At 43.4% G+C, this 15,948-nt stretch overlaps 1 protein-coding gene across 2 annotated transcripts; it reads right to left on the reverse strand.

The window, feature by feature from the left end:
• Positions 1-5,182: 5,182 nt before the first annotated feature.
• LOC311522900 (uncharacterized protein) lies at positions 5,183-15,929 on the reverse strand. Of its 2 annotated transcripts, XM_084632465.1 has the most exons (5): positions 13,959-15,813; positions 10,734-11,465; positions 9,240-9,374; positions 7,170-7,386; positions 5,183-5,664 (listed from the first exon to the last, which is right to left on the reverse strand). In XM_084632465.1, exons 2-5 carry the CDS (start codon positions 11,452-11,454, stop codon positions 5,469-5,471), a joined length of 1,269 nt encoding a protein of 422 aa, XP_084488591.1. In that variant the 5' UTR covers positions 11,455-11,465; positions 13,959-15,813; the 3' UTR covers positions 5,183-5,468. The 2 variants fall into 2 exon arrangements, 1 of the variants encoding a protein (XP_084488591.1); XR_014712210.1 differs by lacking the exons at positions 5,183-5,664; positions 13,959-15,813 and adding an exon at positions 15,867-15,929 and having other exon boundaries at positions 6,882-9,877.
• Between the last annotated feature and the right edge of the window lie 19 nt (positions 15,930-15,948).

Consider the following 15,948-nt stretch of genomic DNA (forward strand, 5'->3'; position numbering starts at 1 on the left):
ACATACAAAAAATAATCAAGATGTTCAAAACCAGGAACATGTGATAAGAGGGAAAGGAGAGGGGACAAAAATGGTCACACCCATGAACAGCTACTGCCTGTTGAGTTTCTTAAGTATGGTAGATGTGGAATGAAGTGTTGCCAACTCTCATGATTTTATTGCAAGTCTTGTGATATTTTGTGTTTAGAATTATAGAAATGTAGAACTGAACAGGACCTTGATAGGTCATCTAGTCCAGTCCCTTGCATCAAGGCAGGACTACATATTATCGAGACCATCCCTGACAGGTGTTTATCTAACCTGTTCTTAAAAACCTCCAATGACAGAGATTCCACAACCTGCCTAGTTAATTTGTTCCAGTCTTTGACTACACTGACAGTTAGGAAGTTTTTCCTAATGTCTAATTTAAATCTCCCTTGCTGCAATTTAAGTCCTTTGCTTCTTGTCCTGTCCTCAGTGGTTAAGGAGAACAATTTATCACCCTTCTCTTTATAACAATCTTTTATGTACTTGAAGACTGTTATTATATCCCCCCTCAGTCATCTCTCCTCCAGACTGAACAAACCCAATTTTTTCAATCTTTCCTCATGGGTCATGCTTTCTAGACATTTAATTATTTTAATTGCTCTCCTCTGGACTTGTTTTAAAACCCAAGCTCCTGGAGTCATGTGATTCCATAACTAGCTCCATTTTTTTATTTTAAAGGTAAATTTCTAGCTCTGGTGGTTATCAAGAAAAGCCAAAAAATGTGAACGCTAAAACTGAAAAGACACAAAATGTATTATTTTTTTTAAAAATCTCAATTTTTAAACTAATCATGATTTTTTGGACCTAACTCGTGATATTTGAACGTTTGGGTTTGGCAATACTGTCATATCAAGGGTGAACTCGTTCTACACCCCAGGACCAGCCAAAGGAAAGCACTGATCACATGCTAACTTAAAATGCAGTGGAGAGATCCATAAAAGGTAGGTGTGTGCAAGCACAGAAACCCCTAGGAGCTTGTAAAACTACTAGTGCAATAGGAGCTGCAACTGCAAACATACTCAAAAGCAATTACACAAGCATTTTACCCTTATCCATACCCTATGTTGCCAACACCGGTTCAGCGGCAGCACTGTTAGCGACGGTGGGACCTTCAGCAAAGGCAGTGCTCTAGCACCTGCTTTCAGCACATTGTCCGTTAGACTTGCTCCGAAAACGTTCATTCGATAGATGAATGAAAATGGATGCCTGAGCCAGAGAGCTGCCTGCACTAGGGCTCCCACCAGTCCAGCTGAACCAGTGTTAACAATAGCAGGAATTTTTTTATTAAAAGATTCCCACCTAGACACGGCTTTAGGGGAAAGATGCCAGTAGCCAGAAAGGCGGAGGGAGAGATCTACATGGGCTATATATTACATCTTCTTTGTGTTCTTGAACTGGACTAGTCTCTTTTCCTTTTCCCAAACAGAACCCCCTCCCCAATAAATTGCACACAGTAGACTAGCTATGGAGAAATCACTGCAGGAAGCAACATCAGGGATTGCCACTTCTCAAACAACTGCTTTGGCCTCCAGCTGAAGGAGCAAGTAGCATCTTAGGGCAGAGTCTCTATTATACTTCCCTGAGCCTTACTTAAAAGGCACAGGACAGGGCACTCCTTGCAATTATCTCTGCATCTGTTTGTTCAGAATCACAGAAGAGAAAGTACATTGATTACAGGAAATTACAAGCTAGTGACACAGCCTCTTAACTGCAAGCCTCAGCATGATTAATCTGCCCTTTTCAAATGCTGAAGAGCCCATCAGCTGCACCATCAGCAAGGAATAGCTTCAATATATTACTCATTTTATATAAAAGTGTAGTGGAGAAGGGCTGGCCACCAGGGAGTTCAAATGCATGTATACCTTGAGTAACTACCTTTGTTTCACCTTGAAAGTCATGTTCCAATACTGTCTTTCCATTTTTGAGTGGCACAGCACATTGAACAGAGAGTTTCACTTAACTGTACAGGTCTTTTTATCACTATTACTATTTATTTCTATTCTGGTAGAGGCCTGGAGTCATAAAGAGGTTGTGCTGCCAAATACAAATACATGGCTAGTGTACACTACACAAAGGCTTTGCTGGCTATCTATAATGGTAAAGCCTTCTAGTGGAGACAGAGGTTATAGGAGCAAAATGAGTTATTTTGTTGCTATAGTTAAACCACCTCCCCAAATGACAAATTATTTCTGCACAGTGGGAGGGGGGTGTTGCCAGCATAGCTTCATCAGTTAAGGGCTATTTAGAAAAGCTGGACATGCACAAGTCCATGGGGCTGGATGCAAGGCGTCCAAGGATGCTGAGGAAGTTGGCTGATGTGATTGCAGAGCCACTGGCCATTATCTTTGAAAACTTGTGGTGATCGGGGGAGGTCCCGGACGATTGGAAAAGGCAAATATAGTGCCCATCTTTAAAAAAGGGAAGGAGGAGAATCTGGGGAATTACAGACCCGTCAGCCTCACCTCAGTCCCTGGAAAAGTCATGGAGCAGGTCCTCAAGGAATCCATTTTGAAGCACTTGGAGAAAAGGAAGGTGATCAGGAACAGCCAACATGGATTCACCAAGGGCAAGTCATTCCTGACCAACCTGATTGCCTTCTATGAGGAGATAACTAGCTCTGCGGATGTGGGGAAAGTGGTGGATGTGATATACCTTGACTTTAGTAAAGCTTTTGATACAGTTCCCCACAGTATTCTTGCCAGCAAGTTAAAGTAGTATGGATTGGATGAATGGACTATAAGGTGGATAGAAAGCTGGCTAGCTCATCGGGCTCAATGGGTAGTGATCAACAGCTCAATGTCTAGTTGGCAGCCGGTATCAAGTGGAGTGCCCCAAGGCTTGGTCCTGGGGCCGGTTTTGTTCAACATCTTCATTATGATCTGGATGATGGGATGGATTGCACCGTCAGCAAGTTTCTGGATGACACTAAGATGAGGGAAGAGGTAGATATGCTGGAGGGTAGGGATAGGGTTCAGAGTGACCTAGACAAATTGGAGGATTGGGCCAAAAGAAATCTGATGAGGTTCAACAAGGACAAGTGCAGAGTCCTGCACTGGGGACGGAAGAATCCCAAGCACTGCTGGGGACCGACTGGCTAAGCAGTATTTCAGCAGAAAAGGACCTGGGGATTATAGTGGATGAGAAGTTGGATATGAGTCAGCAGTGTGCCCTTGTTGCCAACAAGGCTAATGGCACATTGGGCTGCATTAGTAGGAGCACTGCCAGCAGATCGAGGGAAGTGATTATTCCCCTCTCTTCGGCTCCGGTGAGGCCACATCTGGAGTATTACATCCAGGTTTGGGCCCCCCACTACAGAAAGGATGTGGACAAATTGGATAGAGTCCAGTGGAGAGCAACGAAAACGATTAGGGGGCTGGAGCACATGACTTATGAGGAGAGGCTGAGGGAACTGGGGTTATTTAGTTTGCAGAAGAGAAGAGTGGGGGGGGGGATTTGATAGCTGCTTTCAACTACCTGAAGGGGGGTTCCAAAGAGGATAGAGCTAAGTTGTTCTCAATGGTGGCAGATGACAGAACAAGGAGCAATGGCCTCAAGTTGCAGTGGGGAAGGCCTAGGTTGGATATTAGGAAACACTATTTCACTAGGAGGGTGGTGAAGCACTGGAATGGGTTACCTAGGGAGGTGGTGGAATCTCCTTCCTTAAAAACCTCTAAAGCCTGGCTTGACAAAGTCCCGGCTGCAATAATTTAATTGGGGTTGCTCCTGCTTTGAGCAGGGGGTTGAACTAGATGGTCTCTTCCAACCCTAATCTTCTATGATTCTATGGTTAGAGGTGATTTCTTCCACACTCCTATCAGCTATGCCAGCAAAACGAGGTGTAGACCTGGCCCCAGTAAGAGACAGTCCCTGCCTCAAAGAGCTTATAATATAAATAGACAAAAACAGACAGACAAAGAGAAGGGGTGAAAACAGAGGCAAAGTGATTTAGCAAAGCCAGGAATAGAATGCAGCTGCTCCGACACCTACTCCTGTGTCCCATTCACCGGACCATACTGCCACTCTCTTTTTCTGGAGCAGTTACAGTGAAATGTAGTAGAACCTAGCAATGTCCAATACAGATCTGGGGAATGCTACGAGCTTCATGGGAGCCTGCAAAATTTAAGCTTTAATTAAAAAACTGAGTTTATAGCCCTTACAGTTGTTGAAACAAACCTTCCAAACATGAACCCAATGCTGCACCGAGCCTTTTTTAGACAGAGAGCCTGAAACACTAGGTATGAACTTTCCCATTTATTGGTCTAGCTTCAGATGGGCCTGACCTACACTAGAAAATGTTGTTCACCACTGTGTGTAGCTACACACGTTTTTAAAATTGTTTAAGTACTAGTAGAAACCAAACTTTTCCACACCAGTTCAGACAAGTGCGATTCATACCTGGTGGAAGGTAACAAATTTTTGATCTGTATTTAAAGAAGGTGCTAAAGGTGATCCTGGGAATTACAGATCAATAAGCCTCACTCAGGCATTAGGTAAAATGGTTAAACTAGAAACATAAGCCACTTGGATGACCTTGAGTATCACAGGGAATAACCAGCATGGTTTCTGCAAAGGAAAATCATGTTTCATGAATCTCTTAGAATGGGCCAATAAAATAGATAATAAATTATGGATAAAGGAGAACAGGTTGAATGTTTATTGGGCTTTCAAAAAGCTCTTGACAAAAGCTCCATAAAAGGCCATTACAAAAATCTAAGTAATCATTAGTTGGGAGGTAAAGAGCCACTATGGATTAAAAACTGGCTAAGACACCTAAAAGAATAGAAAAAATAAATTTTCAGGATGGCGAAAGTTAACTAGAAGGGGCCTGTGGCTCCATTCTGTGACTGGTGCAATTTGCTGGAATCCTGACCTTTTCGGTAACTCACTTTTATCCACCCAGGCACCTCCTTGCTGACACTTTACTGAGACTTACATGCTGACAAGTCCCTCCCCTCTTGTATTTCCCTTATTTTCCAGTATCCCTGAGCCCCAGCTTCTCTTATTTCCTCTGTCCCTTCTCCCATGCCTGAGCTGCTGGCTAAGAATGTCAGTAAAATTTACCAGGCAGAAATGACAGAGTAAAAGAAAAATATCATTTGCATGTAGTCAAGCATCATATTAACAGAAGTGTAGAGTTTTATCAATGGCCACTGGAGACTTACTCAGAAATTTTAATATAGAATGCCAGTATTTGTTTACAGTTCTGTCTTAGCAGAGTTACAGGCTCAAAGATGACATTTCTGTTTTTCATATTCATGAGCCACTGGCTGTAGTGAAGAGCTATTCAGTTATGGAGAATGTTGGAGGTTTGTTTCCACTACATCTCTTCCTCACATGGAATTTCAGCAGAACTTTACAGAAACATTCTTCGTTTCCTGATAGCAGTACATTTAGCAATCAAAGGTCTGTAAACAGTGGGGGGTTATAAGAAAGGCAGTGCATTACGTGCTCCATAAGCAGTCACATTTAGAAGACACTGAATGCCACTCTACGAGGAGATGTACCCTGCAGTCCGTTCTGATGCGAAAATTCTGGATTGCTTCTTTTGTCAGATTTGTGCTACCAGTAACATCAAGTTCTCGCAAACTCTCCATTTTAGCCAAGCTCAACAAGATATTGTCAGTCAAAACAAAACCACTGGGGATGAAAAACAGATTGCACTTAGGGCTTCAGAGGGAGTTAGAAACAGAGATATCTGAATTACAGAGCAAAAGAACACTTTCTATATTGGGGACTTAAAGACCCAGAATCTCCCACTAGTGATGGCAGCGATGTGTGTTCATAGAATCAGAGAGATTAGAGGTGGTCTGGGTGGCCTAACAAGTTTCTTCCACGTCCCTGTCCATGCACAAGCATGCCAGCAGTGAGCATCGCCAGGGACAAAGGATTAATAACATAACTAATTGCAAAGAACTTTTTATCCCAGAGGGCTGCCCTATGCAGTATGAATGGGCAAAGGGAATTATATGTCTTCTCCAGACCATGATCAGGGCTTTTTGGCCAACTCACAGCTATTCAAAGGTCAGATCCTCCCCAGTTGCTGGATGAGCTATCAGGCCCCCCTAACCTTAGGAGAGAGGAAAATCTCTCTGCCTGCCCCGGCTGGAGGAGTAAAAATGACAGCTTACCACGCCTGGATGTCACTATCTGGAGACTAGTGAGTTAGAAAGACTTCCCTGGGGGAAAGAATACTGAGGGACCAGATGTACTATCCTCCAGCCAGAGACTATGGCTCTGCCCTTACTCCAGCTCCTCACTTCCCTGCCAGGTTCTTCAGTTATTGGCTACCCAGAGTCATCGCACAGTTCCAAGTGCTGGCACCATACAACCCTCACAATGTCTTCAAGTCTGGCACCCTCCTATGCTCTTTGGAAGTCAACTAATGAGGTCACTCGCCATCACATGTGGGGGTCAACATCATCAACTCACCTCCTGCTCAGGTCTCCCTGTATATTCAGACGATAAGGAAATGAGGGCAAGTTTCCCATGCCCACAATTCTTCAGCACTTGTGAGAGCAAAAACACTTGCTCCTGCCACTGACTACCCAACTACCTATTAGCTTTACTGGCATGGTAAGGGAGATATCTCCCTTGCCCTTCCCTTCCTCTCCTCTGAATACACTGGGCTGAATCTGATGGTCTGGAAGCAAGGGCTTGTTCACATGGTAAATGGAACCAAAATACTGAATGAGGCTACATTTCACATCTGTAATTATTGCAGTTCAAGCCTGTGTATTGATACTCTTATTTCTGAATAACTTGATTTATTTTTTACTGAATTATTTCAAAATAGGGCATTTATTCACAAACAGACTTGAACTGAAATAGCCAGAGGTGTGAATTACAACAGATTTAGTTATTTCACTTCCATTTACTGGATAAATAACTCCCAGGAGACACAAAACAGGGTAAATAAAGAACACCCATCCCTTTCTTAATTGCTTAGTGCTGCCTCTTTATTTAGCTTTAATGGGGTGTTAACTATGACCATGTCTACCCACAGACTTGTACCAGTTTATCTAAAAATTGGCTAAAAAACCTCACACTTTTAGTTAGACCAGTGCAGCTTGTAACATCAACAAGTCCTAATGTAGTAAGTTTCTTTCATTCTTCAATATCTGTAGCACATTGTTCAGTCATACCTAAGGCACAGTCTAGTCAGCAGTGGAAAGAGGTGGGGAAATTGTTTCAGAGTCTTTTCATCAAATCCATATGAAAGGGTTAGATCCATTTCTCTTAGCTTCCAGGATTTATCAGACAAACAGCTGAGAGCAGAGTTTGAGAGCTTGGTTCCAATCACACTTAGTTTAACAAGGCTGGAAGGAATGTTATCAACGAACATATCCAAATTGGAGATCCCTTTAAAAGCAGACAGAGAGGACAAAATGGAAAGACATTTATGACTCTTTTCTTGACAATATTTTTCAAAGTAAGTATCAGGGTTTTTTTTAAACAGATACCAAAGTTCTATGTTTTTCATCCACTATTCAGCAAGAATGAGACAGTGAAAAAGCATGAAAGGTACAAATAAAACCAATATTTGTGTTACAACTGAAATCAGGGCTCCATCGTGCTAGGTGCAATACACACACATAGACTATGTCTACACTACCGCGGTAAGTCGACTTAGGCTACACAACTCCTGCTACGTGAATAACGTAGCTGGAGTCAACATACCTTAGGTATGTTGCATATTTATGCTTGCATATTTATTCCTGCCTCTGAAAATTTCTACTATATGCATCTAACAAAGTGGGTATTCGCTCATGAAAGCTTATGCTCCAATACGTCTGTTAGTCTATAAAGTGCCACAGGACTCTTTGCCGCTTTTACAGATCCAGACTAACACGGCTACTCCTCTGATGCTTGATACCTTAGGGTCTACTCTGAGGGGGGGGGGTCGACAGGAGAAACTCTCCCATCGACTTACCTTACTCTTCTCGTCAGGGATAGAATACAGGGGTCGACTGGAGAGCAATCTGCTGTCGATCTGGTGGGTCTTCACTAGACCCACTAAATTGACAGCCGGTAGATTGATCTCAGATCTTGGATCCCTGCTATAGTGTAGATGTAGCCTTAGTGACACACTGTCCCTGCCCAAACAGCTTACAAGCTCAGCAGACAAGACAGACAATAGAAGTATCACTATCCCCATTTCACAGAGGTGGAAGTAAAGCCTGGGGAGAGTAAGTGACTTTCCCAAGGTCACAGAGGAAATCATGGCAGAGCCAGGAGCTGAATTTCGATCTCCTGAGTACCATCTACCTGAGTACCTTAACCCCAAAGTCTCTATAGGAAGACTACATTTTCAAAACCTGCATTTTCAAGTACTTAGCTTTATAACATAGTATCTTTTGCTCCCCTAATAAAAATAAAAACTTCCAGTCCTGTGACTTCAGACTTGTCTAAACTTAATATGCTACAACCATAGGCACCGACTCTGTGGGTGCTCCAGCCCTGGGCAGAGCGGGGGTGGGGAAGAGGCGGGGTGAAGGTGGGGGCTTGCGAGAAGGGGGTGGGTGGAGGTGGGTCCGGGGGCGGAACGAGCACTCCTGGGGCCAGCCAGCGCCTGTGGCTATAGCAGCACAACTGTGCAGCGGTAACACTTCAGTGTAGACACTAACTATAGTGATAGGAGGGATTCTTCCATCGCTGTAGTTAACCCCTCCCCGAGAATCAGTAGCTAGGTCCATGGAAGAATTCCTAGTCTACACCAGGGTTAGGTCGGCATAGCTACATCTCTCAGGGTACTGATTTTTCACACCCCTACATTTTCAGTATAGGCCAGCCCTTACACAGAGGATTAGGACTTCATAGGGGTTTTCACAGGTGCAGCCGCATCAGTGGCTGGTTCCATGGCTGAAATGGGGACAAATCCCAAGCGTAAATAAGAAGTAGTGGGGATCTGTCAACTGGACTGGGAAGGGAACCCGAAGGGCATTAAGAGCCATAAGGCAGCAGCTTCATTAAATAGTAGATATCTAGACTGATTTTTCAGTCAGGTTTGAATGAACACAGTCAAGCCAAGCAGGTTCTGAATTGGGGAACTGATTTTTTCAGAGACAAGATATATCAGCCAACAGAAACATCCATAAAAATAAGCTCTTTGCTGTCTTGCTGGTTACCATTTAACTGAAGATGAAACTACCCAAACCTTCCTAAGCCTGCACAGAACAAAACCAAAAAACACTGCAATCTTAAAAACAACTTACATAGAAGATTTAATTCTGTCAAGTTTGGTAGGTTCTTCAGCACCTGTCCAAAAACATCCACTGAGTGTAACAAAAAGTCCTTGATGTAACAAACAGTCAGAGTGTGTATGGTGGAGAGCTGATCCAGGAAACGCTCTGAAAGAAGGTTATAACCAGTTTGCCTCAAGGCCAGAGTGTGAAGCTGAAGTTTTGGAACAGGAGGCGACTCTAAACATAGTGGATTGATTGAAAAGGTGGGGGGAAATACTTATTTGACATCCCAGAGATATTTGTTTTCCAATATTAAAGCACAAGGTTGTGTACAAGTCTTTACATTAGGTTCATACTTATGGTAGCACATAGTGAATATAACAGGAAAGACGGGGGGGGAAATCCCCCCACACACCCACACTTTGGTTAATAATTTGGCTTAACTGCAACCTAATTTCTTCAAACAGGAAGGTATCTGACAATGAGTTATCTAGAAAGTTTGAACAACAAACTAAACAATTGTTGGTTAGTAGAAGGGCTCTGAAAAAAGGTCAGATATGCAAATTTCATAAAGGGTCCATTTAAAAATTATTTTAAGATTCCTAAACTAAGGAACAAATTCCGCTGACGATCCCCAAAGAACTTTCTCTGTGCTCTCCGATTATGTGCTGTAAAGTGAAGATACACAGGGATTTTAATATAAAACAAAGAGGTTGAATCTCTGCTCTAGTGTAAAACTGAAGTATATTATAAAAATGCTACAATACTTAAATGTGTGTGCCAAGATTTTAAAAAATGACTAGTGATTTGGGAGAGACAACGTGGGCGAGGTAATTTTTTGGGGAGGTCACTTTAATGGTGCCTGATTTTGAGGGCAAGTGCTCAGCTCTTTCTGAAAATCAGAACCCATTAAAGGTGTCTCCATTTGGACATCTGAAAACAGACACACTTAAAATCAAGTCACTTTTGAAAGTCTTGGCCAAGAACTATATCCTCCTTTTAGGCCAGGATTATATTCTACAGCCTAATCATGGGTCCCCATATCCTATTTTTAGAGCCTGGGATTCTCAAGGGAGTCCAGCATCCAAAAGCTATCAAAATTCAGGGGAGAGGGACACCAAAATCCCTTTTAAAAATCCCAGCCATAATCATAAATTTGAAAAAGCTATTTATATATTCAGTTTAAAATACTCCACAAGCTTTAGGAAACATGTTTACAACATATCAAAACAGTAATGCAATGAAAATCTGAACCTAGTCCACTAAAGCAAGGGGGATACAGTTAAGAATAAATCTTCACTACCAACACACTCTAATATACTCAGCATGTAATCCTTTGAGCAACAATGGACACTTAGGCCCCAATCCTGCCAGCTCTTATGCACATACTTAACGTTCTACCTTGAGTAGTCCTATTGATTTCTCATGGTAGCAAAGTTAAACACATGCATCAGAGCTGGTAGGACTGGTGCCATAATTCTGAATATAGCGTATATAAATATAGCCTATAGAAACAACGCTCACCTTCTGATGAATAAGGGATGGGAAGTCTATCTGGCAAACTGAGGCATAACAAAAAATGCTCCTTATTCAGGATATAAGAAAGTGACAGTTCTCTGAGTTTTGGTAAATGGAATAAAACATACTCTAGTGCTTTCTCAGGAAGAGCCTTTTGCACAGTATGCAATGAGAGCAGATGTAGGTTTTGTAAGCAAGCAATTCTGATCAATTCACTGCTACTTAAGAAGGTTATGCCGCACAACAACAAGTGGGTAAGGTGTTGAAAGTGCACAATTTCCCTGATTACACTTCTCTCAGATAACCTAGAGCACATTTTCAAGTGAAGTTTCTGTAGATCTGTGAGCAGCTGTAAACCTTGCAGGATTTCCTTGCTCCAGAGGGAATCCACAGTTACATCTAGCAGACCAGGCATGAACCTCAGCAGCTTTTGCCATTGCTTAAGCCCGATTTCTTTCACTTCTACAGAAGTGATCTTTCTTTTCCGAAGCACGTCCCAGAACTCGGCATTGAAAGCGCTTATGCGTCGGAGAACAATGGTACTCTTTTGCCACACAACAGGCTGATCAACCAGGTCCTTGAAGAGACTGCATGTGGCACGGACCTTGGATTTTTCCGCAGGAGGAAGGTACCTGATTATCTCAGTCAGCATTTCTTGCGGTAACTGCAGCAAGTGAGTGGCTCTCATTATCCCTGTATTACTGGCTGGCATACTTTTCTCCTGCATTCTTCCACTCTCTTAAAAAAAAAAAAAAAAAAAAAAAAAAAAAAAAAAGACAACAATTAGTTACATAGCCAAGAAAAGTATTATGTAAATGTAAACCCTGTGGCCCAAAGCCTACAAGAGAAAGGAGTTGACTGAATGCGGTAGCATGACTGCCACCTACATTTATACCACATATTAACATGTACCATGAAGTACATAAATGCATGCATGAACTACAGTGTGTTTTGTAGAGATACTGTAAATAATACCATACCTGTCTTACAATAAAAGAATGTTAAGGTTGCAAGGTCAGGTACAGGAAAGTTAGAAAGTGGCAGAATTAAGGTTGTCTGTGCATGATACCGTAGGGCATTGAATACGGTGTTAAAAATTCAAGCTGTCACTTGAAGTATAAGGGTTTTCTGATCTTGCTTGCAGGCTTGGGGGCTCTGTACGGAAGCACGTGATCTGGATTTTCAGCAGTCAGTCTGTAAAGAGTCAGCCTAGAGCAAAGTGGGTTAAGTTGTGTTTCTCTGCCTTGGGGAGCAACCTGCTTTGCCTCTCTCTGATTTTGATTCTTGTGTGTTAGTGTTCTGGAATCTAAGAAATAACAGTGTGTTACATTGCCACTTTCCAGAGAAAGCGTTTTATCCAACTTTGCTGTTTGTATGTTACGAACATAACTGATAGTCTTTAATTACATGATTGCACAGAATTTTTTTCCAAAGAACCTCTGCATCATTCACCACGCACGATGGAAAGTGTTCACAGGCCTTATTTATTGCACACCATCCAAACCCAGAATTATTAATTTCAGGTTGTCTTCTGTGCACTCACTGTACTATCTGAGCCTAAAAATATTAATGATTTTATCTTCGCAACTCTCCATTTTACAAATGAACAAAGGCACAGGCCCAGATATTTAAAGGTATTTAGGCATTGCTCTGCTCTGTGTTGCAATGGTCCACTGATTTAGGAGTGTGCGTCTCATTTTAAAATGTGAGCGAGGAGTTTAAGTACCTAGGTCACTTTTGAAAATGACACTTAAGCCTTGCAATGCTTAACAGAGCAACACTTAAATACCTTTAAAAATCTGGGCCAAAGTGACTTGCTCAAGGCCGCAAAGTGAATCAGCAGCAGAGTCGGGAGTAGAACTAGTCCCACAATCAACCAGTCCTGTGCTTATTCCTCCAGACAGCATTGTCCTCTTATAGCTAAACAGCCATAGCTGAAGTTGTGGGTGCTCAGCATATCTGGAAGTCAGGTCCCAAGTCAGGTGCTCAGAAAATGATGAACACACAGTGGCGAACTGTGAAAGTTCTGGTTTCAGTAATGTGCCTTGCATCACACAAACTCTGTCTCTGAGGCAAGGATAGAACAGAGTTCTTCCAGGTAGCATTCAACTGCCTGAACCACAAGATCATTTTTTCTCTTCCTGTAGCCCTCTGCTTCAGTCATGGCAAACCTTCCAATTTCTGAAAACAAGCCAAAAGTACTACAGCCAACAGCCTTATTCACAGCCAAGATTCATTCAACTGCAACAAATAAAATACAGACCCTGCCAAGGAAGAAATGGGAAGACAAAAAACAGGCGAGAGATTAGACACGTAATATGTCTAATTAATTTGCAGCATGAATCAAAGAGAAAATGAAAGATTTAAGTGGATTTAATGGCATTTCTGGAGTTTTAAAGCCAAAGTATGGGTTATTAAATAATTATAAATTTGACTTCTTCCCCAAAGGCAAAAGAAGGACCAGATTTATTCAGAGATCTAAATGTACCTGAAATGAGATCTCAGAAATTCAAAGAGTAAAAGAGTATTGCAGAGCATGATAACAATTAGTACTGATTCTGAAGCAACAGCATGCACTTTTTATAAAAATGGAGCAAAGAAATGTGGTAATGCCAATAAACTATAAAGTGGTAAACAAGATAGATATGTAGAAAAGACAAATCTAATTACACCACTGCCAAGAAAAGAGTCCAAAAGGGAGAGTAACAATTAATGACTGATTTCCAAGGTTCTTCATAGTTGCTATAAATCTCTGTAGGAATCAGAATGCAAATCTTCAAGAAATGGATTATTATTTTTTTAATTTCAAAGAATAATCTATTCTGGTTGAATGAGGTGCACCGAGTTTCTCTTAATATTAAAAGGCTCCCGCAGCCTAGCCTAAGCCCTCCTCATTGTACCTTATTTCAAGTGCACAAGGAACTGGTATTCTTCACTGATATTACAGATAATCTAGCGCAGAAGGGATAAAATGGGCAATGATACATTAAGTCTTACATTTCCCGAGGCAAAACAGTATGTAAAATGCTGGAATGCTAGAAGATAGCAATAACCACTACTATAGGATGGAGCCACTCATCAACGGCACCACACATGTACCTTTGTACATTAAACACAGCCAATACACTTTATTGCTATTGCCCCGCTATAGCGCCAAGATCTGTTATCATTATACCTAGGCCAAAATTACAATCTAAACAACCAGACACAAAATATAAAAGTGCCCCTAACCTTGCAGCTCCTGTTTTGATGTTTTACCAACTTCCTCTGGTGTTCTCTCTGTCTCCAATTCTCTCTCTTTTAATTTTACCAGCTAATGTTGGGTTTCTTTTCAATTACCTTACCAGATGATCCCAATTTAAGTGATTGACACATGGTTAGCAGCACAGGTAGGTGAAACCCGTAACATAATGCAAAGTTATTGGCTTGCTGAAGAAAACAGTGCCTTGGACTGGTGAGCACTTCTCTTTCAGTTTTTCACAGCTAATCCTCTCTCCTCCACCACTTGCACATATAACATGTTGACTCGCATCCCCCTTACGCACACAATATCCTCTCATCACTCACACAGGTTGCTCCCCTGCAGATACCTCTCTCTTCTGGGGTTGGAGTTTCTCTCTACAGACTAGAGGAGGAGAGGGAAAGCAGCAGAGATAGTTAGGAAATCCACAATGGATGGTCTTAGCAAATAATAGGGTCCAGACAGCCACTCCTGCCTAGATGCCTTGAGCTTGTAAAGGAGGTTTTTCATCAAACTGGATGTTTTCCCTGAAAAACTCAACAAGCTGTCACCATCTTCATCCCTGAAGAGGCCAAGCTTGAACTTTGATCGCCAGTAATTGTGTATTTTCCTTTTCCTTGATTTAGATTTTATATATGTGCACTGTGCATAACTAGCATAATTATCCAATCAGTTACATTGTTGAATAGTTACATGGCCTTTTGCCCGCAACTCTGAATTTTAAAGCTCAACTAGTAGAGCCAATCTAAATCCATGAGGTCTGGTCTATTAGATGCCTTTGCTATCTCCTGATTTCACTCCCTTTTTATTTTCTTATCTCAGTGAGCCAGCACATCTGGATACAAGTTTTGTTAGTGTCACCATTCACTTGTCTTTTTCCTCTTTTCTTTTGTAACATGGTGGTAGAACTCACTATCTGGCATATTACCCCAGGCACTAACGGCACCTACAAACATACGATTTTCCACTGAATGCATCCGATGAAGTGAGCTGTAGCTCACGAAAGCTTATGCTCAAATAAACGTGTTAGTCTCTCAGGTGCCACAAGTCCTCCTGTTCCTTTTACAAACCTACTGAAGTCACTGGTAGGAAAAGGGCCACCTCGTCACCTGATGGATATAAAACCGTATGCCCAAGTGCCAACGAGATAAATAACCCACTCAGAGGGAAAGGATTTCTGAAATTGAAGGAGACCTTTGCCTTTCTCGACAAAACGCAAATCAAACTAAGCACGAGCATTTCTTTGCGGCGGCTTAGGAAATGCGAGGAACAAAGCAGAGGGGCCCCTCCTGTTAATAAACAGCACTTGGGTCATGCAGCCACCTGCGCAGGAGTAACCTGCCCCACGCCAGCGAAGCTGCTCCGTCGCACACAGCGTCCGAGGGGAGCCAGCGCGCTTTCCCCAGCCCCACAGCAGGCAGCGAGAGCAGAAGCCCGTTCCGGGCCGGGCCGGGCCGGGCCGCGGCGCGAGCGGGTGACCCCCTCAGGCCGGTTTCAGGCGTAGGGGCCGAAGGGCGGCGCAGGGCCCATGTCTGCACCCCGGGGGCTTCTCACACCCAGGCGGCGAGCGGGCTCCCCGGGGGGGGGGGACAAGAGAGGAGGCCGGCTGGGGCGTGGGGGGCTGGCCCCGCCGCCTCTTCGTGGGGCCCGGCATCTTCCAGCCCCGCCCCACTTCTGCGGGGGCGGGAGCTGCTGAGGAACCCCCCGCGCGCCCCCAACACCGGGCAGCAGGCCGCGCTCCCTTTCGTTTGTAAATAACAAAGGGGGGGGAGGGTCCCAGCCCCCCAGCGTGGGGATCCCGCGCCGCTACGGCACGAGGCGGGGAAGGTAACGGCGCCCGCAGACCGCCAGAGCCCAGCGAGCCCCGCCCCGCCCGGTTCCCGCCCGCCGCGCCTTACGTCACGTCACTGCGAGCGAACCGCGGGCCGGCGGGCGCCTCTGCCCGCTCCGACCACGGCCGCAGTCCCGCCTCCGCCGACG

The sequence above is a fragment of the Lepidochelys olivacea genome (assembly GCF_965140295.1).
Source record: "Lepidochelys olivacea isolate rLepOli2 genome assembly, chromosome: 6".
Lineage (NCBI taxonomy): Eukaryota > Metazoa > Chordata > Testudines > Cheloniidae > Lepidochelys > Lepidochelys olivacea.

Excerpts from the sequence above, each read along its gene's own strand:
- LOC311522900 (XM_084632465.1), bottom strand. The coding sequence starts at position 11,454 with ATGCAGGAGAAAAGTATGCCAGCCAGTAATACAGGGATAATGAGAGCC. Across the intron at positions 7,387-9,239 it reads GACAGAATTAAATCTTCTAT|GGATCTCCAATTTGGATATG; the intron begins GTAAGTTGTTTT and ends CTGCTTTTAAAG. Across the intron at positions 5,665-7,169 it reads CTGACTAGACTGTGCCTTAG|TGGTTTTGTTTTGACTGACA; the intron begins GTATGACTGAAC and ends TTTCATCCCCAG.